General features: G+C 37.7%; 1 protein-coding gene across 1 annotated transcript in view; it reads left to right on the plus strand.

Moving 5' to 3' along the window:
- Window positions 1-24,214, plus strand: part of RBMS3 (RNA binding motif single stranded interacting protein 3) — a 705,920-nt gene that overhangs the window by 210,231 nt on the left and 471,475 nt on the right. Inside the window, exon 3 of the mRNA XM_036406615.2 lies at window positions 3,307-3,480. Within this exon, the coding sequence (XP_036262508.2) occupies window positions 3,307-3,480 (174 nt within the window). The remainder of the gene's footprint in view (window positions 1-3,306; window positions 3,481-24,214) is intronic.

Raw genomic sequence — 24,214 nt, forward strand, 5'->3', positions numbered from 1 at the left:
TGTTTTGTTTTGAGCTGAGAAAATCAAACCATCAACTCTTGGAGTCCCTGGTCTCATATCCCTGCTCCCTGACCACCTGAGGGGTCCAGGCTGTCCTGGGACTTTGTGGCTGGTGGTGCAGAGATCCCTATTTTCTGGCAGACAAGCTGTATTTCTTCAAGATTTCAAAGCCAATTATCCTGTGAGTGTCTCCACTGACTTTGACTTTGTTTTGCTATGTGTTTTGGGTTTTTTCTGGAGGAGATCCAGCAGCAAGAGAGCAGCTTTTATGGCTTCAGACATGGTGGTCCCTGACCAGAGCTATTCACAGCAGAGGGGTCTCCTCTCAGGGACCTTTCACCCATGGCTCCCGGCCACCCTGAGGGGTCTGTGGGGTCTCATTTCTTGCCTCTGCATCCTGAGAGATCTGCACGGGTAGGACACCCTCTGCATCCTTGGTGCTGTGAAAGCCTCACTGTTCCTAATGCACCCTGTGTGGAGGAATAGAAACAGGGCAGAGGGGCTCAGCTCTGTGCCTGGATTTAGTGCTGGGGCTGAACTGTGCCTCCTGCATGGGGACAGAACAGGGAGGGCATTTTGTGTAGCACACAAACAAAAGCCAGGCAGCAGGCAGAAGGCTGTCCAGCAGCTCAGGCAGTCTGTGTGAAAAACAGGCTCATTTTTGGACCTGTTCTTTCAGAAGTGAACAGGGATTGTGCATATCTGTGTAGTGCCAGGGGCAGATCTCTCCTTACTGTAGTGGAGTTCGCTGCTGTTGTGAAAATAATCAGTTAACAAATATCACAGCTGACAATGCACCTTTACATCCCATCAGCCACAGATACCTTCCACTGGTTCATACAATGAAAACCCATCAGAAAAAATAGGAAGGAGCAAAGCTATTATTGGGATAAAATAGCTCAGCGTTCACAGAATATTCAGTCAGGGATCAACTTCTCAAGAGGAGTTAATAAGCAGCCACACTTGAATATCTGATGTTTATGAAGGGGAGAAATGTACACGCAAAAGTACATTATGGCTATAAACCTACTTGATCTGGCCAAAACAAAACCTAGCCTTCATCTCTTATGTAGAAGCAAGTCTACCAGGGCCCAGAAAGAAAGACTTGTCTTTGAGGAGTGATCTGAAAGATAAGTAATATGTCAAAAGAAAGAAAATGCAGTTTCTGCTCTTTGGGGAAAGAGGGTAAAAGGGGAAAGAAAAAAAAGAAAAACCCCACATTAAAACTCCTCAGTTGTTGTTTTTTTTTTTGTTTCTTTTTGTTTTTTGTTTTTTTTTTTCCTAGCTGTAGCTATAGCCTCTTTCCTTTGATTTGTCATGATTTAAATTCATACAAAAAGATTTATTTCAAATAAGCCCCTTTAACTGTAGGGGCAGATATTTTTTTTCTCCTAAAGCCTTTTGTAAGAACAAAGTAACCACTTGTCACACACGGTGACTAATGAGAGTTTAGTGTGGGTTTTAGTGTTCATTCATACGCTTTGTGTTCAGCTAGTCGTAAGTTAAATCTTTAGAAATCACACCGCAGGAATCCTTCTCTTAGGAGTGGGGGCGGGAGGCGAATCTGTCGAGATATTGAGAGCTGGTGAGCGGAAACTGCTCTTTTCAGGCTTCCTAATCGGCGGCACAGGAAATAAACACATGCAGGAAGTCGTTTGGCCTTTTCTTGAACTTAAAGTTTATACAGCAATTGATAACTGAGGCAAACTTTGTGTACTTAAACTTTTGAAAATTAAATTAAATGAAGAGGGCATGTTCAACCCATGCCAGCATGGCCTCTAGTTTCTGCAAGCAGCTGGTCTAAATAGAGTACTAAAAACTGGAAAGACTACAGCCCACATATTTTTGCAGCTAGAATGTGTCCTTGAAACCTTTTTGCATGTCTTCTCTCTGTCCTCTTTTCCTTCCATTTCTCTAATTCTCTCTCAATGAAACTGAGCTGAAGCATTGAAATCAAACTGAAAGTCATGTTTATAAGCTGTTTTCTCTGCTTCTACCCCAGACTCTGCTCTTTCATCCTTTCCCTGACCTTCTCATTTATCTTGTAAGCACTTCAGGGTAAGAATGGTCTTGGATCATGTGAAACACCTTGTTTGATGGTGGCCCATATTGATATTTGTTTAATGCTACACATATGATGTATAAAAGTTGTCTTTGAAAGGAGGGTAAAAATAAATGAAGTGTCATTCTTGAGGATAGCTTTTGAAATTGATAGCATCAATTTGCTAACAGGGACGTTTATAAGCATTTCTAAGAAATATTATTTGTGTTCGTATTTCTCGAACTTTTACTGCATAAACAAGGTCACCGTAAATTTAATGCTCTAAAAGGAATAGGTTTAGTTTTATAATAACCACAATTAGCTGGGGTAAATTTGCATGGGAAATTTAGAACACCTTTGCCAATAGAAAGAAAGCAAGCAAAACCCAAATGAAGAGCAGAACATGGAATAAAAACTATATTTGCATGTCTTTGAAGACCAACCTAAATACCTGCTAAAAATGCATCCACTCCTATGCATCTTCTACTCTTTTGAAAATTGATTCTTTTTTGCTGCCCTAATAAACCACCCCTAACAGTGCAGATGTTTATTAAGAATATTTTTCATAAAACAAGGACTAGAAGCAGAAAGCTACAATTAAAATAAAATGAGAGAAGGACAGAAAGAATGCATTTGACTTACATATCTGTAGTCCAGGTTACTTTCAGATTAAATAATTGAATTAAAAAAAAATTCAAGGTTTTTGATTTTTTTTCCCTAAGTAATTAGAATGTCATGAAATTTTATAGTGTGCTTAGAAGGTTGCACATTTGATATGTAGTTTTGTGATGGCTCAACTTTGGCTAGCCCCTAGATGGGATTCCAAGTCTTCAAGAAATAGATCTAAACATTGGCCCCAAACTGGCATTTTATGTAAAATGGCCATAACTGATCAGTTGTTCAGTAAATGTCAATATAATAAAAATATATGGAAGTTCCTACAATTAATCTTGGGATTGTACCTTCTACACATTTTCAGAACATCCCCTTACTTCTGTCACTTATTGATTGTCCATTTGATTTATATCCCAGCCTGAAGTCTAACAGTCATCAGTCTTCCTTTTGGGCATTACAGTGACATAGCTCTTTCACTGATATCTTTGATGGAATACATTTTTTGCTTTTCCTAGCTCCTTACAGGAAACATTCAACTTAGTTCCAGACCATGTGGCATTATCTGTATGCACAATGATGATTTATAGCTGCATTATTTGAATTCTACCCTAAAAGCTATTTTTACGTTGCATTTCTTTCTTTTTTGATAGTCCAGCTCCACAGTGAGAACGTACCAAAACAGTAAATCGAGAGTGACCATGAGCCCTGGCTTTAGCTCCCAGTGGAATAGCAGCCAACCTGCTTGGAATACATACACCTTTCCAAGAGCAAGCTTGCACTACCAGTCTCATGCTAGCTACACCTACTGTGCTGGACATCCTGCTGTAAGTAATGAAAACCTTTTCTGCAGTTACCTGAATGAACTCTGTGATTCCCTGGGAGATGGAGGCACTCAGGGGCTGATTCAGCACCCTTCTCCAGCAGTCTTTATGTCCCATGCCAGACAGAACAGCTCACATATACTAACCCAAACTCTAAAAAAAATATTAGAATGAGTCTTAGACATAAGCAAATGTGAAAGTTTTATGCCTCAGTAAAAATATATACTTTCTTGTGCATTTAGCATTCTTTCTCCTTGCATGAAATTATTGTTGTTTGCCTGGGTTTTGGTGTCAGAAACATAGTCTGAAAAGCAGTATTACAGATGGCCTCATTTCTGTTTCTGGTGAGCCTGTAAGATGAATCAATTATTCTTTCTATTTCAGACATTTTAAATTGTGTGGATTAGTCAGAGAAGAAGAGCATCTCTTCTCATCATTAGATTTGTTTTGACTCACTACTTTATCATTAATGTGATCAGTGGTGAACATGCAATCTTGTTGCTAAGCAAAGACTACTGGTCTTCTATAATTGCGTGAACTGGTGGCCAAAAAGAATGTGGAAGGGTGGCTCAGTGTTGTTGTGTGTTTTAATTTGACAGTCATGAAAGGGTCACAACTATAGGCTAATGGTGAATTTTGTCATATTGGTACTGTTGACTGCTTATAGCAGAGCCCTTTCATTGATGTAGTTTCTGGTTTTGAAAGACCCCAAGAGAGTTAATGGGGGAAAATCTCATTAGTGTAAGCAATCTTCCTTTCTTCCCCACTCCACACTTTGTTGTTTTAATGTTTGGATTTGAACTTAGCTTTGGACATTTGGTTATAGAACTTCTTAAAAGACATAGCATCTTAACCTCCTGCCGTGTGTACGTAATGAAGTTTTGCCATCCTATAGTGAATTCCAGTAGGGAAATGGGAAAGTGCAGCTTTTGGTACAGAATGGAAATTGTGCTGTGTAGTCTTATTGCAAGATCTTTGTGATTTGATTTAGATTTGCTATCTTACCTGCCAGCAGACTTCTGGCCAGAAGTTTGGGTTAGAAATTGCCTCGAACATTAACATGGTAATTGAAATAAAGGAGAGGAATAAATTTGTAAAATCTCACTATTTTTTCTGGGATGATGAGTTCTCAGAATAAATTAAACATCTCTATGGATTCTTCTGTTTGCTCACTTCCATTATGGTGTCATTGAAAATGATAAAAACTGTTGTGAAGAAATAAAAAGTATTTGACATCACAAGGGCACAGATATTTTCCTTGTTTAGAATGATGGCTCAAAAGAATCGCATGACAGCTTAATTTATCTTAAACTGTGGGTATTCAAATCATTAACTGCTCCTTAACTTTGATCAGCTAGAATAAACACTATCCCCTCTGTGACTCAAGCTTTGACTCTGCTTAGCAAAAGAGCATACAAGAAGAATCCTCTACTGCCTGGAAGAGAGCTTAAAATTTGAATTGAAATTTCAGTCTTTTCAAGCTACTTCCACAGTTCCTCTTTCCTTTGTTTAGACTAAAGTTGAGGGTAGCTCCACTAGAATTGTAGTACAATATCTGTAGGTTATACACATACAATCGGTACGATATTTGTTTTCATTGAGCATCTTAATATGTAGTCACTGGAAGTGATACATCAGTCTGGAAGCTGATTTATCTGATTGCTGGAAAGCAGAGATTTTAGAATGTGCAGAATTGCATAAACCTTTGTGCAGATTGGTTGATTAGCCCTGCCCTCAGTGTCCGTGGGTTCAAACATTTGCAAAACCTGGCACATTTCTTGGCTCTGGCTCATCTGAGGAGCTGTTTCAGTGCTACCCAGCAGAGATTGGACAGATTTCTTAAGCTGGTGGTAAGAAGCTGTAGCAGGTTAGCTGCTATTGCAGTGTCTACCACTGTGATCACATGCTTTTTCCCTACTTCTGTATTCTCTAAGGGAGTCCATAAGCAGGGCCTGGGCAAGGCACTCCAGGAAATTCAGCTCCTCCCTTCTGCAGCATCAAATGAATTTCAAGTTTCCAAGAGGAAAAAAAAAAAGCCTTAATATTTCGTTGGATATCTGATTCATTGTATATTATAAAGTTAGAGTTAGTCTGGTTCCTGTTTCTCACTTGGATTTGTTGAATCTGGGCTCAAACCAACCTTTTTATGGTAAATGAGAATAATAAAAGCTGGATGTGGGGGAGCTCCTTTATTTGGGAATCTTCCCAATATTACGTGCTCAACTGGATACCTGCTTTACTTCAGAGGATTTTATTTGCCCTCATCTGACACAGGTTCAGCAGAACAAGTTGTAGGTTGTAGAGCTGTATGAAGCTGTTTCTGCAAAACCTCCCACATGGAACATGTCTAAAGATCATTGCAGTTCCTTGACACTTTGGAGGCTAACAAACTTACAAGCACTGTGCAAGTTCAAGGCAGACAAATGTCAGCGAGTTGGATCTACCCTTGGAGTACTTAAAGATATTAGTCCCTGAAGACAGTGCCAAGAGAAAAGCTTTGGATTTCTCTACTGTTTGGAGAAAAGCTGAAGGAGACAAAAAAAGATTAATTTTAATTGGGCCAAATGTAACTGAATAAGGAAAAAATCAATTCTCTAATTCTTTTTTTTTTTAATCTAAATGAAAGAAAAAATATCTTACACAGTGCAGTGTTAAGAGACCCTTATGACTCTGGCTGGTCCTGAGTATGTCAGAGCCAAAGGTGGGGTTTTTATTTTGTTTTAAAAGAGAGCACCCTTGGCATCTCTCTTCCATAGTGCTGCAACAATTGATTAAAAACAGTCTTTCCACCCTAGGAGAGAAAGGAATAGGAAGTTTGTTTAAACAGGGTAATTTTTCAGCTCTTGAATTATCTAAGGGAACAACAGACTGCATATCAACCCAGTCAACAGTGCAATGCAGTTTTTGAACAAACAAGAAGGTGCTAATTTCTAGCTATACTGGGAAGCAGGATACCCCGCAGGATCTGTGTATACTAATATAAATGATAATGTGGTAGATGGTCCTTACATAGTAAATTATTTTTGATATTAGAGGCTTGAAATTCTTCTGGCATTCACACTCAGAGGCTTACAGGCAGAAAAATACAGCATGTATTGCTCAGAATAGGAGAAGACACCTAATCATGTTTTTCTCTTGAACTTTCTTCACACAGGAAGATAAAAAATAGACAAAGTAATTCTGATTATCCCTGCTGGGCAAGATAGGAACCTTTGAATGATAGTGTCCTTTGAGCACTTTCACATGTACACAGGCTTCCTACCCTTTTCCAAAGTCTCAAAGACTCACTTCATTTCCTTTTCTCCACATTTTGCTGGAAGGATGATAGAATTTCACAGATCTTCAGAAATCTTGTTCATTGAATTAACTCTAACAAATCAACTTCTTAGACTGTACTGTTGTTTTAAAGGAATTAATCTGTAAAGTGAGAAAACAAACACAGATCTCATCAGCTTTGGAGTATTCCAGCTGAAATTGTAAGGGAGTCTTTTATGCCTTTCTTGGATATTCATGTAGCAGTCTCAGATACCTGCCATGCTCACCTTTGTAAAAGTCAGTCCTTACTTATGAAGGAATTTGGCCATGTGATACTCTCTGATGAAGCAGAACTGCTGCAGAGTGTTTTACCCTGCAGGGTTTGAAACCTTTGTTGTATGCCCATGGAGTGGTGAATTTAGCTGTGTGTATTAATTTCTCCATGTGCATACATCTCTGTAGCATGCACAATGTCTTTGAAATCTTATCTAGATACCCAACCCAGCGTGTGTAAGACTTTCAGCTAGAATCCATTCTGCACTCTAACAGGATTTGGTCATGCTCCACTAGATCAGTGACAGCCTTCAAAGCATGATTGGTTAAATCTGTAGAGTTATTATTTGGAGCTCTACACATAATGTTTACAAGCTGTTACATCTGAGATGTCATATATGGATCAGACAATCAGTTTGCTTAGCAGTCCCCATTCCAACAGTCTGTCCCCAGACTTCTTTCTACGGCTTCTTTAAATGCGTGATTGCTTCTGAAATTATGCTGTTAGTTGGAATGTGAAAAGCAGAATTAAAAAAATGTGATGTGGAGTGCTATGAGACACTGCTGGCATTCTTCCACTCAATTCTGCAAGCCCTCGAAGTAGGATCTCAAATCTTTAATCTTAGAAACCTTAAGACCCAGTAGAAGGAGCTGTAGCTCCTTTTACACGTTTCCGCTGACAATCCTTGGATAGGAAAGCAGAAAGGGAGCAAGGCTGTCACTGTGGACAAGTCTAATGGAAGGGCTTACTCACTGTCAGCATGACTATGCAGAGTCCATCGGAAAAATTTCCAGTTCCAGGTAGGTAAGCCTCATTGCTGATGACAGAACTGCTGGACTGCAGCATTGCACAGCTGTAATGCTTTATGTAAACTGACTGTTCTGATCATTACCACACAAATTGGATTAACATCTGTAGTGAGCTCTCAGTGATTGACTTCTTAAACAATTTATTTTGTATACATTTATAAAATTAGAAAACCTGCCATTTTTATGGGATTAGATAATACAATGTTTAGGAAACACCTGGGGTTGTGAGATACAATTATCAATTTGTATGTATACATGTATATAATAGCTAAGTTATTAGTTTTAAATGTATATATATATTTAAAAACCCCACAGACCAGGCTTTTGGCTAAAATCTTTGCAGAATGATGTAGGAAGGTTCTCAGTGCAGGGCTGGAGTTGGTTATCAATCTTTAGTTTTCTGATATGATCCTGTTCTCTGAAATGTAAATCTAATTAGGGAACACATTTTTGTAAGTGAAATATTCTACTCAAAGTTGGTTCTATAACAGCAAAATAAGACTGACAGAAGCAATTTACTGGTGCATACCAAATTCACGCATCATACCAAATATGATATGACCATACATTATAATGCAAAGATAATGTTTTAAGAAGCACCTTTCTTTAAATTCAGGAAGCATGCAATATATAGCATCAGTGTCCTATTCCAAACAGACCTTTTTTTCTCTAGAAATATAAGTAGAAAAGATCAGCAATGAAGTTTGGTTTGTGGTTTTTTTAATACTAAGATCTTTCCAGTGAGTAATTCTGTTGCACCTCTCCTTAGAGAGAAAGTGCAAAGAGTGAAATGCTTATGCAGTATAATCCTGTCATCACTAATTTCCGAGATATCTGTTTAAACAAAAGCTGTCACTTTCTGATCTGACTTGAGCCTCCTGCCTGATTCATTTTGTAATGTCACGAACAGTGGATTGTGGATTCGTGGAGTAGAGCTGGTCTGATTAGAGAGGAAGAAACTTCTTTTTACACATGCACATCCTTATAATCAGCAGCGATGGGAAAGGAAATAAATAGTACAGTAGGCATGAATTGGAAGTGTCTCTTCTAAGAACCTCTCAATTACACTTGCAGTTCTGAAGTCTTGGCTTTCTCTGTCCTTGGTGTTAACCCTTTCTTACCTTCATAAGCCTTTCATGTGAGATTGCTCCCTACCATTCTCTAGCCAGTATTTCTTTGGTGCTGTTGGCCCTTGTCATTATAATGGCCACACATGAAAAAAAGTGGAAATGGATTCCAGAAATTATACACTGTTGAAGGACCATTGAGCAAAATATCTGCCAGATGTCACTTTGGTCACAATCTTACAGTAAATAAAGTGTAAAGAATGTGTTTTGATCTTCTAAAGTTGGTGACAGCCCCAGCTTTCCCCCATTGATAAATCTTGGGAAAGATCAAGCACTGGCTGGAAAGAAGTAGGAAAGAGTGCTCCAACCAGAATTAAAAGAGAAGTGTATCACCAGAAACTATTTTATGTAGTTGTTGACATGTTCCTCATGAAATCCTGCAAGAACAAGTGAGAGTATAAAGTAAAGAGGCAGTCATTAAAGTGGGAATCAAAAGGATGACATCTCCATTGCTAGGTACAGTTGTGCTGTAAGAGAGAAGCTGTGCCAGTTAGGAGAAAAGTAATGAAGGATTGTGGAGAAAGGAATATTTTTAATTGACAAGATGTTGTAGCTATCAGGTGCAATGAGTAGCTTAGTGATCAGCTGCAAATCCATATGCTAACTGCTGACATAAATTATTTATTCTGTTTATCTATTACCTCCATCTACAGGAACAGAGCCTCAAAAACATGAACTTATTAGGCCGCTAACGTAAAACACATTTTCACTGTGGCTTGGCTTCTTTGGAGAAGAGAGGGTGGAAATTTCAAACCCCCAAACAAATATGTCTCTTAATTAACTTTTCTCACCATCTGTGCTTACTTATAGCTGAGGCAAGCGGTACCAGTGACTTGTGAGATTGCTTTCAATGCTGCCTCTTTAGGCCAGCTTTTCAAAGCAGCAATCACATGCAGTTAATTCTGATCAGATCAGCTTATCAGCTCAGTTCATTGTAGTGCTTTCATAATAATTCGTGTGTGACAGCCCATTAAAACTTGGCCAGGCCTTAAAAAAAAAAAAAGACAAAATCCACCAATGGGTTTTACATTCTGCCTTTGAGTTACCCAGCATATTTGTTTTGTGTATTAAGCTTTGAAATGGAACTTTAGTGAAGGGTTGTAGGGAAAAGTCACCAGCAATATAGAACTCTAGCCAAAGTAGATAAATTGCATTTTACCTCAAAGAGTAGTTTTATTTAAAAACGTGTACATGATGCTGTAATAATTGTGTTAAATGCTGCCTGTGCCTCTGCTTGGCTCCTGCGAAGGGACAATGTTGTGGATGCTGCCCGCCAGATCTGTGGAGTGTGTGAAAGGCCACTGCCCATGGGTGGCTCAGGTTGGCCAAGTGAGTTTTTCTGTTCTGGAGTACTTTTGATGGATGGTAATTACAATTTGAAGCTGAATGCCCTGCTCCAAAAGGGCAGTGCCTCTCAGAGGGGAGGGAGAGCACTGATAACACAAAACCCTTCAACTGACTTGCAACAAATATTTTTCAGAAAGTCTGGGGAAATGGAGAATTTCCTCGTAAGTGAGTTTAGAAATGTTTGGTTACAAAATTCTGGGGTTTTTTTATTTGTAAGTGGTGTTTTAATGTTATTTTTTCTGGCATCCTCTACTCATTTACACATCACACATATTGTGTTTTGCCATTGTTTCTCCTAATCTTAAAGGATTAAGAATTTTGTAGATTGATGTTTGTTGATGCTTTTTATTGATTTGTTTCCTGTGTGTTATTTAACAGAAAAAAAGTCAAATTTTATGCAAAAACTACAGGACAATTTTTTTTTCAACAATTAATGCTAGCAGGATTAGGAAAAAAATCCCCTGTAAATAACTAGCGCCTTATTTTCAAGAAGAAAGATTTCTTCATGGGAAATATAATTGAGATCTTTGAAATTACCGAAAGTACTTACACAGATATATCCACAGCACTTACTTATTGATAAAATTACTACTGCTGGAAAGTTTCTCATCACCTCCAAACACTAATAAAGTCAACCATTTAAGAGATGGGGAAGTTTTTGTTTTTAAACAGACTCTATGGGAAGCAAGAATTTTCTTGCTGATTCTACATTTTTTATTCTTGCATACTCAAGAAGAAGAAGACAGAAAGATGGTATTTTTAATAGACTTAAAAACCCAAACCAGATGCTGCTTTTTTTTTTCTTCATTTCTTCTTTTCTTTTTTTTAAGAAAATTCCCTAAATTTAGACTGTAAAATAGGCTTGTAGGAGGCAGTAAATACAGATCTTAGTAAATGTCTGTAATTTACAGCTACAGATATATATCTACATATACATATCTCTATATGCATTTCTGTCTGTGTTCATGAATGTGTGTCTATATATATGTATATACACGCTTCCCGTGTTTGTTTTGGTTTTCTGCTTTAATTTAGCAAATAGGAGATGTATGGTTCTAATTTAGCTTCTCCATCTCATTTTCAGTAAGCCAGACAGGTTGTCTTTAGGATTTGTTAGTTAAGGTGATGAGTTCCTTCAGGCTCCAGAGAAAATCCTGGTATTAGGGCTTGACAGTTGATGCTACAAGCTGCCAACCTGTCACATGTTTTGGAGACACCTGACACTTTTTGAAAGATTGATTATCGCAAAAGGCCAGCAACTGTGTTGCTTTCATTTTAAATAATTAACACGCTTAGGCAACTTCCTTGTATTGCAGCCTCCAAGGGTGAAGAGTTTTGGACTAGTCTGAGCAAATACTGCTTCAAATCATTTTGCCGATGGACTCTTCTCTGTTAATTTTAATTGGGGTTATTGATTTAATATAAACCCACCAAATTCAGTGAAGGCATAAGGGATGAAAATTTCCTTTTGTAAATAAATCCTTGCCTTGAGGATTTATTTACACCAGGGATGCTATTCAGCAGCACTGTTGACAGGGAGTTCTGTTTACAAAGGGAGATGGAAGAAATGCATGTCTGTGGGAAATATTGACTTGTCAAAATTGAAATGTTCTTTTGATGACATTTCAGTTTTTTTACCCTTGATAAATTTCAAATGTTGCTTTACTGTAAACCCAAATGCTGACCAAAGATCATCTGTCCCTTGCTGATTTCTGACATGTGTTCTAGCAGTGATTTAAACACTCTGTTAGAGCACATGATCTAAAAATGTTCAAAATCCTAGAGTTCTTTGCATGCCTAATTTTTTAAGCAATCTAAATTTTCATCTTTGTCACCTTTTTCATCTTTGTCACCTTTGTTGAAATGTTTGCTTTTGCTTTTATTAGCTGGGTTTCCTCTAAAAGAAACACCTGAGAGACATTGTGATCTGCATTTCAGTCTTGGGCAAGTTTTTCATTAATTGATCTACTTTTGTGCAGTTTTAAGGTTTCTGTGGGAGAACTTCATTTTGAGGAGACTGAAGGTTTTGTGTAGAAGGTATTTCTGCATCACTCTTGAAGGTGGGAGTTGGAGTTTTTGAGAGGAAAAACAGAGATCCACAAAATAACAGGCTCTATTTCTGAAATCCAGGAAACAATTCATCACAGTGCTGTGTTGACTTTTACCTTGATAAGGACTCTATTGACCTCAGATTTGTATCAAAAATGCTGTAAAAGAAAGTCCCTATCACAAGGCGTGTAACTAGATGGGACAGAAAATAGGAAGAGAAGCAATGGCACTGAAAGAGATCCTACCCTAAGCTGTTTGAGGAAAAGAATGGCAGTAAGCTTTGGTTTTCATTCGTTCCAGGTTGGTACCTTATCTGTCAAACCTGGCTCTTTTCTGTATTTTTTCCAAGTATATAACTAGACAGTGTTTGCTTTTGTTCTAAAATCTGTAACTATAAGGTGATGGAGGTGTTTTAGTGAAACCCAAAGGTTCTAGTTGAAAGGAGGTATGGTCAGTTATGTTCTCTGCTGTCTACCAGTGTCTCTCTTCTAAGCTGTATCAGGTTCTCATTAAGGATGTCAAATACAGGCATTTGTGCTTTTGGGAAAAGAGACTTACTTTCTGCAAGGGCATCTCCCCTCAAGGCATCACTCCTTTGTTTCCTTTTTTCTGCTTTTATTTTATTTGGGGGCTGTGAATGTTTTAATGTAGTTTTCCATGGCATTTAACTTTTTAGCTGTAAGATGGACTGCCTGGATTTTTGCTGAAGAGACTGACAACCTTTAGGTTTCACAAGGAGCAGAATATTTTTCCATTTATGTACGAATACATTTCTTCCTTGGGTATACAGTCAGCTTCCATGCAAGAGGAAAAAGATCGTAAGGGTCTGGAAATATTACAAAGGTCTTTGCAGAGATTCTCTTCAGTATTTTCACTTTTCATGCTTTTTTCTCATCTTTTTGAGCATTATCCCTCTGGCATGGTCAGGTGCTAGGAATTTCCTGGCACCAAAGGCAAATACTCTGTTGAGGCTCTGTCCTTCTGCCCTGGTGACCTGTCCCTGGATGCCTGCCAGCATGGCTTGCTCTGCTGAAACCAGAGCTGCTGCAGATCTCTCTGCCAGCTGCTTGCAAGTCAGGGAGAGCAAAACTCAGCCCTTATGTTCAGCATGGTCACAGAATCTTTACAGTTGGACTCTGTCTTAAAGGTCTTTCCCAGCCTAAATGATACCATGAACCTGTGACACAGTATCAAGGTTGTCAGGAAGTTCCAGCATCTTCACTTCTGCTCTGTGCTAGGTTCTCCTCCTGCATCTCTGTGTGGTCTTGGAAAAGCCATGTAGTTTTGTTTGCTCCCCCATCCTACTTTATTTCTTTGTTTGTATCCTGTAAATGAGAACATTTGCCCATAAACACTTAGATGTGTCATTGAGCTTTTTTCTTTCTTTTTTTTTTTCTTTTTGTATTGTCAATGATTTATTTCAAAAGTAGGATCTTTTAAACTTTTAGAAAGCACCTCAATTTTTTGCTTTGTTATTAGGGCAGTCTCTCTTTGAAGACTTCATTTTCTTCAGAAGCTGCGCTTGTAGAAATCCTCATATTGTATACAGCTGGGTGAAAGGTTGGATTGAGTTGTTTTCCTGCCAAACTATAAAGTGATTTTCTTTTAAATCTTTCTTTCCATTTGGCTGCTACTTAATGTCTTTTGTCTGCTTAAGGAGGACAGGTGCAATTATTCACCTCTGAGTCCTGGGAAAGAAATAGTAATTCAGCATGGTCTCTTAGAAAGGAATGTAATTCACTGCCCCACATACGGTACATTATGCAAGACAAACAGAACTGTGAAAGCTGTAGCATTGTAAAGGAGAGCATATTATAAACAATGCCTGATACCAAGTCAAGCTGTTTATCTTAATATTTTGTTTGGGAGTTGAAAAGTAAAAGAATTAATTATAAATTGAAGCTTGATAGAATTGCCTTTTCAGTCTTTTAAAAATCTCTTGGCACTGCTATGTGAGGAAAAGGATGCGTTAGCATTTTCCAACTAGTTCATTGGGATGTAGATTTTAAAGCAGTGATTGTGGATCCATTGTTACTTAGATAATTTAATATTTTTTTCTTTCATTGTGATGAAAATGGGGGGACCAAGATTTCAGAAGTGTAGCTCAGAATCTATTTCTGAAGAGTGAAAGTTCTCACCCTTTCCTAAAAGAGCAAACCTGTCCACCTCTGAGTTAAGATATTCAGGCTACATAGAGGTTTCAGCCCACAGTGAATATATTCAATATATAATTAATAACTTAATAACTAGAAGAGATCTGCTTACAGAACAAAATTCTGCATTGGGTAAACAGTTTCTAGCTGTGGTCACATAGAACTGCAGAGCAGCCTTGTCCCATTATACTTGTTACATGACAATTACACAAAAGGAACAGATTTATTTTAAAGCTATTTAATTCAAATTAAAAAAAAAAATCCCACTTGTGGGGCAAATAAGTCAGGTTACTGCTCGTACATAGTAAAGTCTTTTAATTTCAGTCCCTATTTTTACTTGCTGATAAGTTTATGACACTTGTACCTTCCCAGAAAAATCTGTGAGGTCTGGTGTGATGCTAGAGGGATGTTGTGTAATTTTGAACAGAGTCCCTTTTGCTCCTCATAGTCAAAAAATTCAGATGCACTTATTCATCAGATCTTTTTCTCCCATGAAATGCAAGACAATGGTCTATGGAATAGATACCAGTCTCTTCTGGCAGTTAAATGTTCATGCTTCCCCACTTCCTCCTGCATGCTCAGTTACATCAGGAACAGAGACATAAACTTGATGCTTTCCAATAGAGGGTGTCTGAAGCAGAAGTTTGGTCTTCTTGGCTTTTCTGAAACGTAAAATGGAGTAATTTTGTGATTCTCTACCATGGCTTTTTTTGGTCCCCCTCCACATCCCCCTCTATACCTTTCCCCCCCACACCTTTTTTTTTTCTACCAGAGGGGTTAACTCAAGGTAAAAGGAGCAATAGAAGGAGGACAAGCCTTCAATTTGTTGTTCTTACAGCCAAGTATCATACAATAGGCAAACTGACTATGGAAACTGTGTCTGCTTATGGTTAGATGTATAATTCCCTTCAGAGAAAATACAGGCTACTGTGTAAATCCAAAAAAATCTCAGAATTTGGGAATAAAAGGCTGTGCTGCCATTGCAGAACTGACTGTACCACATGGCAATCACTTTGTTTTTCTTGAAATGTTAGTGAAGCAGAAAACCAAAAAAAATCACATAACATTAATAAAAGAAACTAAGCATGTTAGTGCTTTTGTGATGGCTGAGTTGTATGGCTTCATGAGTAACTGCTTTTTAAAGGGCAACCAGCATTGAAATCTTGTTAACTGACTAAAACAAAATTAAATTATTTGAATGACTACATCCAATTTTGATATTTAATTGTAAGATGTTCCATGTGAATAAACACCTTTTTCTAGTCTTGTTAACCTCATAAGGGGTGTCTGTGTTGGTCATGGTCCCTCTAGATAGAGTAACTGGCATGGTTGAAAACATTTTTCCTTATTTAAGATCAAAAAAAGCAAGGGCTGGGGGAGGGGGGAAGTGTAAAGATTTTTTTTCCTCTGTAAAAGGAAGAAACCCACACAGAAAGAAGAATGCCAGTCAGATTATGTTTTGGGGAAAACAGCTAAACTGTCTGTAAACAACATGTCAAATATAAAGAAGGAGGGAAAAAACCTAAATATAATCCCTTTCAGCAAAAGAGCAAAAGTGAGCTTACATTGTTAGCTATAACATTCTTAAGGACTTTTCATTTCTATATTTAAATTTGTTCTAAAAAACTCAGTACCCTGTCTCCCTTGCGCGCTGAAAACCTAAGACCCAACAGAAATGTCATTCCCACTCAATGAATGCTTTTTAAACCAACCCTATACATTTTTAGGAGTCATATGTCTGGAAGAATAAAACCATCTAATTTTACTACATCCAAAATAAAAATAGTTCATTCTGTTTTAAATGACAGTGAATAAAATGGAATTGAAAAGCAGAAGTAAACAAGGCTAGTGATCACAAAGTATTAGTTGCTGGTCCAAACAGGGGAGTGGAGGAGAAACTTGAGAGTCAGTCTGTGCAAATTACATACTGTAAGGAGAAGCTTTTTTCTTGCTTTATACAATTCCCAAATTTCATGAGGAAGGGAAGGTTTCTTCCATGAAGTCTCTAACTAGAGGAATGTTCAGTGATGGTGTTGGTACCGGCAGATCTGCAGCTGAGTGTGAGACTCCTTGCTATTGGACATTCATAATTTCAGTCTTCCAGCAGATTCCAGTCTTTATTGTTGTGCAGAATGTCTCCCACAGGTATTTCACTTTTGCTTTTCCTTCTCTAAAAGCCCCAAAATATACACTTGCAGTTTCTGTCTGGAGAATACAATCAGCCAAGCTGTCATATGATCAGAGGTCATGAAGTCCCACTGGCCTCCACCAAGACACTCCAGTTTGTATTCACTGATGATCAAAAGTAGAAGGTGTTTGATGCCAACATGGACTTCTCTGTCTTGTGTCTTTATTATCTATTGTATCAGTACACTGAAACAAGCCTGGTTCAGGTGGTTCTAAAGAGGCAAAATGGCTCTGAATTTTGCCCTGACCTTGTTATTTTGACCACATATATACATACTGTTATTTTCTGTCCTCATCTGGCTTTTCTTGAGATCATGGGAGAAAGGAAAATACCTTTTTCCACATGAGACAAAGAGATTTTTTTGTTTTGCTTCCCACTATTTTCTTGGCTATGTTTCTGTTCTTTCGCAGGTGCAAGAATCCCCTGCCTACCTGTGGGGATTTTAAGAAAATAATCCTTTAATATGGAAGTGTTTATGTTCTCATTAAGGGGTGAACATAACATTGATTTCCTGTACCCTCACTCAAAATCTAATTGCAAACTGTAGTGACTGGAGATAAGTCTGCCCACCAGGTTTAGTACTGTTTTGCTAGTTTAATTAGGCTTTGGGTTTAAGGTGTTTCATGAGAAGAAAAGGGCTTCTCAACAGTTGGGTTAAAAAGGCAGAGAGAAACAACAGCTGTAAAGGGCACTTTCCCATGTACTTGAGCATGATTAAATGTAGCAGGGGGTTCTTCCTTCACTGAGTAAATTACCTTTGTCCCACGTGTATATTGATATAAACTTTAAACATTTGCCTTTGCAATATATCTCTTGCTGCTCAGGGTCAAGAGAGAAATTCATGAATGCTGACAGGAAATCTCTCTCCAAGTATAAGGAATAGGTGTACAGTTTCTCAGATAAACAGAAGATTCAGATTGTCAAATTCTTTGTGTGCTTACTTTTAAACAACTCACATAGCAAATAAAGCGACATTTACACTAGATTTATATTAGTGATTTAGATGCCACATCATTTCTTTAGAGTCATCCATAAAAAATTTCTTGAAAAATCTGCTTCCCTGTACAGATTGTTTAATCCTGCTATGGTGATTCAGAAAAAAAGACTGGTTTGGGTTATTTGTTACTATTTTAGAAGCCAAAAGATCTGAGTCTTCAAGAAACTCTACCTGATGCTGCCAGATGCTACTCAAGTGACAGTTGCATCAAGGTGCCACAGGGTTTTAATGAGAAGTGTGTATTTTTTTTCTCATAGGAATATGAGATCAGTTCATAAACTTTTAATTTTCTCTCCAAACTGTCCCATCTCTATCCATCCTAAAATATTTTACTTCTCTGTAGCATTATGACAGATTTAAGACCCCAGCTGGAGCATAAGACATAAATAAATTAATATATGATCTACTTAATCCAAATGTAATTTGTTAAAATTTGTTCAAAATATTGTCTAACAGACTAACCTATATTTTGAAATTCTTCAGATCTTATCCCTTCTATCTAGAATTACTTCAAACTATTTGGGACTGCTAAATGTTTGATATTTATTAAATAGAGTATTAATATATTTCTATACTTTATAATTTTCTAATATTGAAACAAATACAAGGTTTCCTTGGTTTAACATTAAGATGACATAAATTTGTGATGTGCTTTTTAGTCAAGCTGAAGATATTTTCTTGGACCTTGTTTTCATAAAAACATGTCTAACAGTTATAAAGGAAATATAATGGTTCAAACATTTAGTCATCAAAACTTTTAGACACTAAAATGAGACCAAACCAACTCTAACAAAACACCTCTGGGTGTATCCATTCAGCCCATGCCTTGGTAACAGTGCTTTCCAGGCTTCACAGAATCACAGAATGGGTCAGGTTGGAAGGGACCACAGTGGGGTCACCTGGTCCAACCTCCCTGCTCAAGCAGGGCCATCCCAGAGCACATGGCACAGGATTGTGTCCAGGCAGTTCTTGAACATCGCCAGTGAGGGAGACTCCATGCCCTCTGAGCTTCTCTATGGAAGCAAGAGCAAGGTGGCATTTAGGCCTGTGAGGCTGTGCCATGTGGTGACAATTTGCCCCACAGAAGTCACAAACTGCCAGGAGCTGGCATGGCTCTCATTCCACCATCAATCTACATTGGGTCCTGAAATATCTTAAATGATCTTTGCTCAACAGCAAGCTTTTTATCTCCATTTCTGACTGGGAAGTACGTCAATGAATATCCTTGTTCATTAACTACACACTAGTTTTAAACATTTGTTCCATTTAGCCACTCTTTAAGCATGCTATTTCTAGCTCATGCTCTGAATGCAAATCAAATGTTATTTGATAATGATGGTGAGCAAATAACTTCAGCCATATCACTAATAATCATCTTAACCAATCCATTGTGCAGCTGAACAGATCGAGCTAATGCAGAAAGCAGAGGGGTTTAGAAGCAGTTTCCCTATCAGAAACGTGTAAGACCAATGTATATTGATTCAGATTTTATAAAAAAAAAAGCAAATTGCTGATCTGAACAGAAATATATGCCAGTCAGAATCAATATTGGCCTCGATGAGATTTATTTTGTTGGAGAAAAGGATCTAATATTCGGGAGACACTTGAGCTGTGGTAGTTGTTGAGTGTTGTTTATTCAGGCAGTTGAATTGTTGGGCTGAAGTAGGGAAGGTTTATTAGCCCTGCCTTGGGCATCAAACTATTAGATTTCATGTAATTTTAGCAGGTCTCTAGGAAATATTTTACACCTTCATGAGTAAATTTGAAATTTTGGCCACTGGGAAACTATATGAGCATTGTATTTTTCATACCATTTTCCAAATAGTGCTTACTTCCTTGAGACCGTAATGTTTTTATTATGATAAGCATTATTTGTCCCTCTGTACAGTTGGTGCTCATTTTCTTTTTAAGGAGAATATAAGAATGAGTGCTATATGAGGTGCTGCATAACTATGTTAAAAATAAAAGGGGGAGGGAATGGTGGAGAGCTGCCTCAGATGAAAAATGCCCAGTATGTCAAGGAAAATATATTCCCCAGTGTCATTTCATGCTCTGCAGGGGTCTGTTTTCTTGAGTCCAGTGCAAATGCATAATCTCAAGAAAGCCATTTTCTGCTTAATGTGAAAAAGAAGAATAAAGCAATTTTTTATTCTACTTTTATACAATCTTGCCAGAAAAGAGAGGTGAATGAAGAATTACAATCTTTAGAGATGCCATCAGGACTCCCTAAACACAAACCTTTTCAACCCCAGTCTGAAATCATGTCAAATTTCACTAATTAAGCAAGACTGGATTCTGCCTTTGACACCTCCAAGGAAAACCCATGACACAATAGGAACCAACATGAACAATTCCTTAAGCAGATCTCTTTTTTCTTCTCAGTAAACAATGATGAGATGAATATGGAGAAAGTATGCAAGTCCTCCCTTTGATTCCCTGGGAGAGGTTCTCTACCAACCCTTTCACCCTTCCAAAATTAACGCTTGCTCCGACCTATTTTCATATTTTTTATTCCTTGTGCTCTGTGCCAGAGAGCAGGCACAGAGCAACAACGAGAGTTCATGCACCCGCCTGCAAAGACATGGAATGTGATGCAGGAACAAGCTAAGACAGGAGAATTGATCTCTTCAATATCCCAGTGGCAAGCACATAGTGTTCAGTTCCTAATTGAGTCTAAACAAAAGGTCCTGTGCCCTTTGAAATGTGGGATTATTCTTCCTTGCCTACAGCTCCTGCTCTGGAGGACCACAGGTCTCCTGTAGGTTTTGTGTGTTACCTGCCAGGTCTCTGTGGTTGCTGGGGGTACTCCAGGGCATCTCAAATGGCACCAGGCAGCTATAATTAGGCAACTTGATCAAGCCCTTGGTTCCTAGGTCTGCTTTGCCAAATATCTAATTTTAGCTGTCAGTGATGCCATGAGTGGACATTTCAGATGCTGCAGAAAATGAGAATTGTCACCATATGACTCACTGAATCTGCCAACCCAAATGAAGTGCTCAGCAAAGCATGAAAAATCCAAAGACCAGAACCTGTAAATGGGAGTGTACCCCTGCAAATGAACTTATTTTTGGCTACTCACTTTGCTTGCATTGGATTTTGTGTATCAAAGAGGGGAGTGATGTGCAGTAGTAAAAACAAATGAACCCAAGGAGACAAAGAAATCCCCAAACCCCAAGAACAACAAAGAGCCTTCATGAGATTAATTACTGTAGACATTAAAATCACTGAATATTTTGGTAAATCCTAAAAGGACTCCAAATCTCCCTAAATGAAATCCTAGAAATGATTTGCTTTTATTATAGGTTAATCTAAATCTAAAAGTTTGTAGAAAAAAATTCTTCAGCTTGGTAGTGTTTTATTAAATAAAGCCTATATAAAATTGTAACATAACAGTAATTTTCCTGCAGTACTGCATGATAGTGAACTAACTTTCCAGGATGGGTGGAAGTAAACTAACTTTCCAGGATGGGATTGAGGTAGTCACACTATTCATTTTAAGAAGCTGCCCTGATAGTACTCTGCAACATCACTTCCAGACTGGACAAGTAGTAATGTTTGGAATAATTCTCAATATGATTAGAAAATTCACCTTTCACATCTGTATCTGCTCTTAAATTCCATGAATGTAAAAATCACAGTATTGCTGCAACTGGTAAAGAAGAAAAATGCAGTCTCTAAGAAATGACATCTAAGAAAAGTCCTCACGCTTTCCTATTGATGTAACAGTTAAAATATTTTCATGCTATACTCCATCCCCATATGGTTTTCTTCAGTGTTGTTTTCTTAGTTGATGGAGGGAAATTCCCTAGACACATTTTACATAATTGCTTGTATGGTTGCTGTTGCTTACATTTGTTCTGTCAATTGTGTATAGTTCATATTTCGAACTATTTTGTTAGAAGTATTCAGAATGCTTAAAAATGCTGGAATAAAGTATATTTAATACAACCACCCACTTACAGAGCTGTACAAAGCTGGAATTCATCCCTCAACTCTTCTCTCAGCACTTAGCTCTGTCTCATGGAAATAGCTTTGCTGTTTTCTTTTGCTTACTTTTTCAGTTTTTGGGGTTTGTTGGTGGGTATTTTTGGTAATTTTTGGAAATTATTTTGATAGCTACTGAAAATACATGTTCACCACTGCTTTTGTTTGAAAATTGCTTTTTTCCTCTTTGAGGCAACATGGGCTGCTGAAAGAAGCCAAGGCTCTAGACCCAGGAAATATAATGTTCCCCTGCACTTCTGTTGATGATATTTTTCAGATTAGTTCAAAAAAGGATTCTGTAGCATGACACGAGTATTAGAAGTTAACCTCAGGGTTTCAATGGGAGAACATTTCCTTTACAGTTTAGGAGAACTAGGGTGGAATGAAACTAGATGGGGAGCTTTACTGGCATTGGCACTCATGTTTATTCTTACCTACCACCTCACTAAATGGAGCAGAGGATAGCATCTATTTTTTTTCTGTAGTATTTTACACTCTAATCAGAATGATGCAGTAATACTTGCCATTGCCCTTCCTGATGTTTTGAAAGTATTGTCAGTTCCAAGACAGCATTAAGTCCATGTGCACAGAGACAATTGCCTGAGGTAGAGATGAGGGTGACTTGCCATGTGGATCACCTTGTGGCATTTGGGATGTTTTTCTCCCAACGTCTTGGTTCTCTCACTTTGAAAGTCAAAGTCCAAAATCAAATTAAATCTGACCTAGTCAGTGAAGTATTTTTTCTGTAGATCTGTAGAAGCCTCCACAAGTTTGATCTATGACTAAAAGGAGTTACACAGGGTTTTTCTTTTATTTCTTTGTTTGTTTGGTTTTTAATTCCAAAAGACTGATGTTGGACATATTAGAGGTGACACGAGGGTGAGTGCTTCTTAAGCATATGCTCTGCAAAGATCTATTCAAAACATTAATCTTTTAAAAACCTAAGTATCCTGTCTTGTAATAAAATAAGATGCCAAATCTCATCAGGAAAGTTCTTTTATTTAGACTTTCTTCACTTGCTGAAAAATTACTTGGGGAAAACTTCCTGAAAGTCAAAGCAAAAGCAATAGATTGTGCCTGTAAGAAATCATAAAGTTCATTATGTACACAATGATGTGGCAGAGGAGGAGAGCTGAATTTTTAGTAGCACTGGATGAAAATTAAAGTAATCCTGGGTAAGTAATATGTTGCAAAGTGATAGTTCAGTATGTTTGAAACTCATTTGAATTCAGCTCTGATGATAAGTGAGATCTTAACAGAACATTTTAGAGTGTCTTTTCAAGTCTGTAGTCTGTAGGAGAAAAAGATTTTTATTTTATACCTGCATAATACAAACAAAAAAGTTGTTTGTTTTTTTTTTTGTTTTGTTTTTGGTTTTTTTTGTTGTTTTTTTTTTTTGTCTAGGATGAATTTAGAATACTTGTCCAGTTTTATGTGTTCCCATAATAACCCTTTGCTGGGGAAATAGTCTGTCAATTATTCCTGTTTTTCAATTCAGACGTTTTGCATTTTTTAACACAAAGAAGGTGAGAAATAAAACTAATTTCCCAAGTGACTTTGTTTTTCCTCATAATGAGAAATGCAATTTATAGTATTTCAGATGATACAGAAATCAGCTGCAGATTTAAATAGCAAATTTCCATTTTCCATTAATATGCCAGTTCATTCCAGTTGAAGAGACACCTTTCCCTGCATATTTGGACATCCTGCCATACAAGGAGATGCTGCACTTGGGAGGGTGGTGGGGCTTTTTGTTTTATTTTGTTTTTTAGTTTTTAGACTACTTATAATGAGCATCTATCAGGATTAATTTCAAGGTAGAGAAGGAGAAGCCCTTTCTATTTGAGCTCTATTTGCTGTAAATAAACAGCAAACTGAGAGAGCTACATAAGCCACCCACAAGCACAATTGTAGTTTCAAATCTAAGTTAGCAGGTAAAGGGAATAGCCCTGAGAATTTGATGCCATGGGAAATTTAAGGTATTTCTAAATATTTCTGATAGTGGTTTACCATCCTAAAACCAGCAAATTATCTTCCTGAATTTCTAATAGACATAGGAAAAAAAAGTGAAGAATTTTTGTTTTGTGAAGGGGAGTTCAAAAATTGGTCCTTAGTTTTGCCTGCTGTTCATTAATGATGCCATGACAGAGTAACAATTTTAACCATCTTTTAAAATAATGGTCTCTAATATAACTCTCCAAATATGTACATTAACATTGTACCTACCCTTCACTTTCATGCAAGTAGTATGGGTCTGCCAGTTTATGCTTCTGACTTTTCTTTCCATTTTGAGGCTTTTTCCCACAATTTTCTTCAAAGTGCAGAGTTCAAGGAGTGGATTTGACTTGAATAATCTGGACAGGATTGGAAGTTTGTGCCACTGAAGGGACAGGAACAATTTGTTTGCTGATGTGGCGACTTTGTCTGTCATTCACTGTGCTTGGACTCCCCAGTTCTCTCCAAAGTTTGAGGTTTGTAAAGAAGATTGTGCCTGTATCTCAAAATATTACCTCAAAGATAGCCTGCTTTTCTGGTGAGATATCACCCTGAGGCT

This window comes from Molothrus ater, chromosome 1, assembly GCF_012460135.2.
Source record: "Molothrus ater isolate BHLD 08-10-18 breed brown headed cowbird chromosome 1, BPBGC_Mater_1.1, whole genome shotgun sequence".
Classification (NCBI taxonomy): Eukaryota; Metazoa; Chordata; class Aves; order Passeriformes; family Icteridae; genus Molothrus; species Molothrus ater.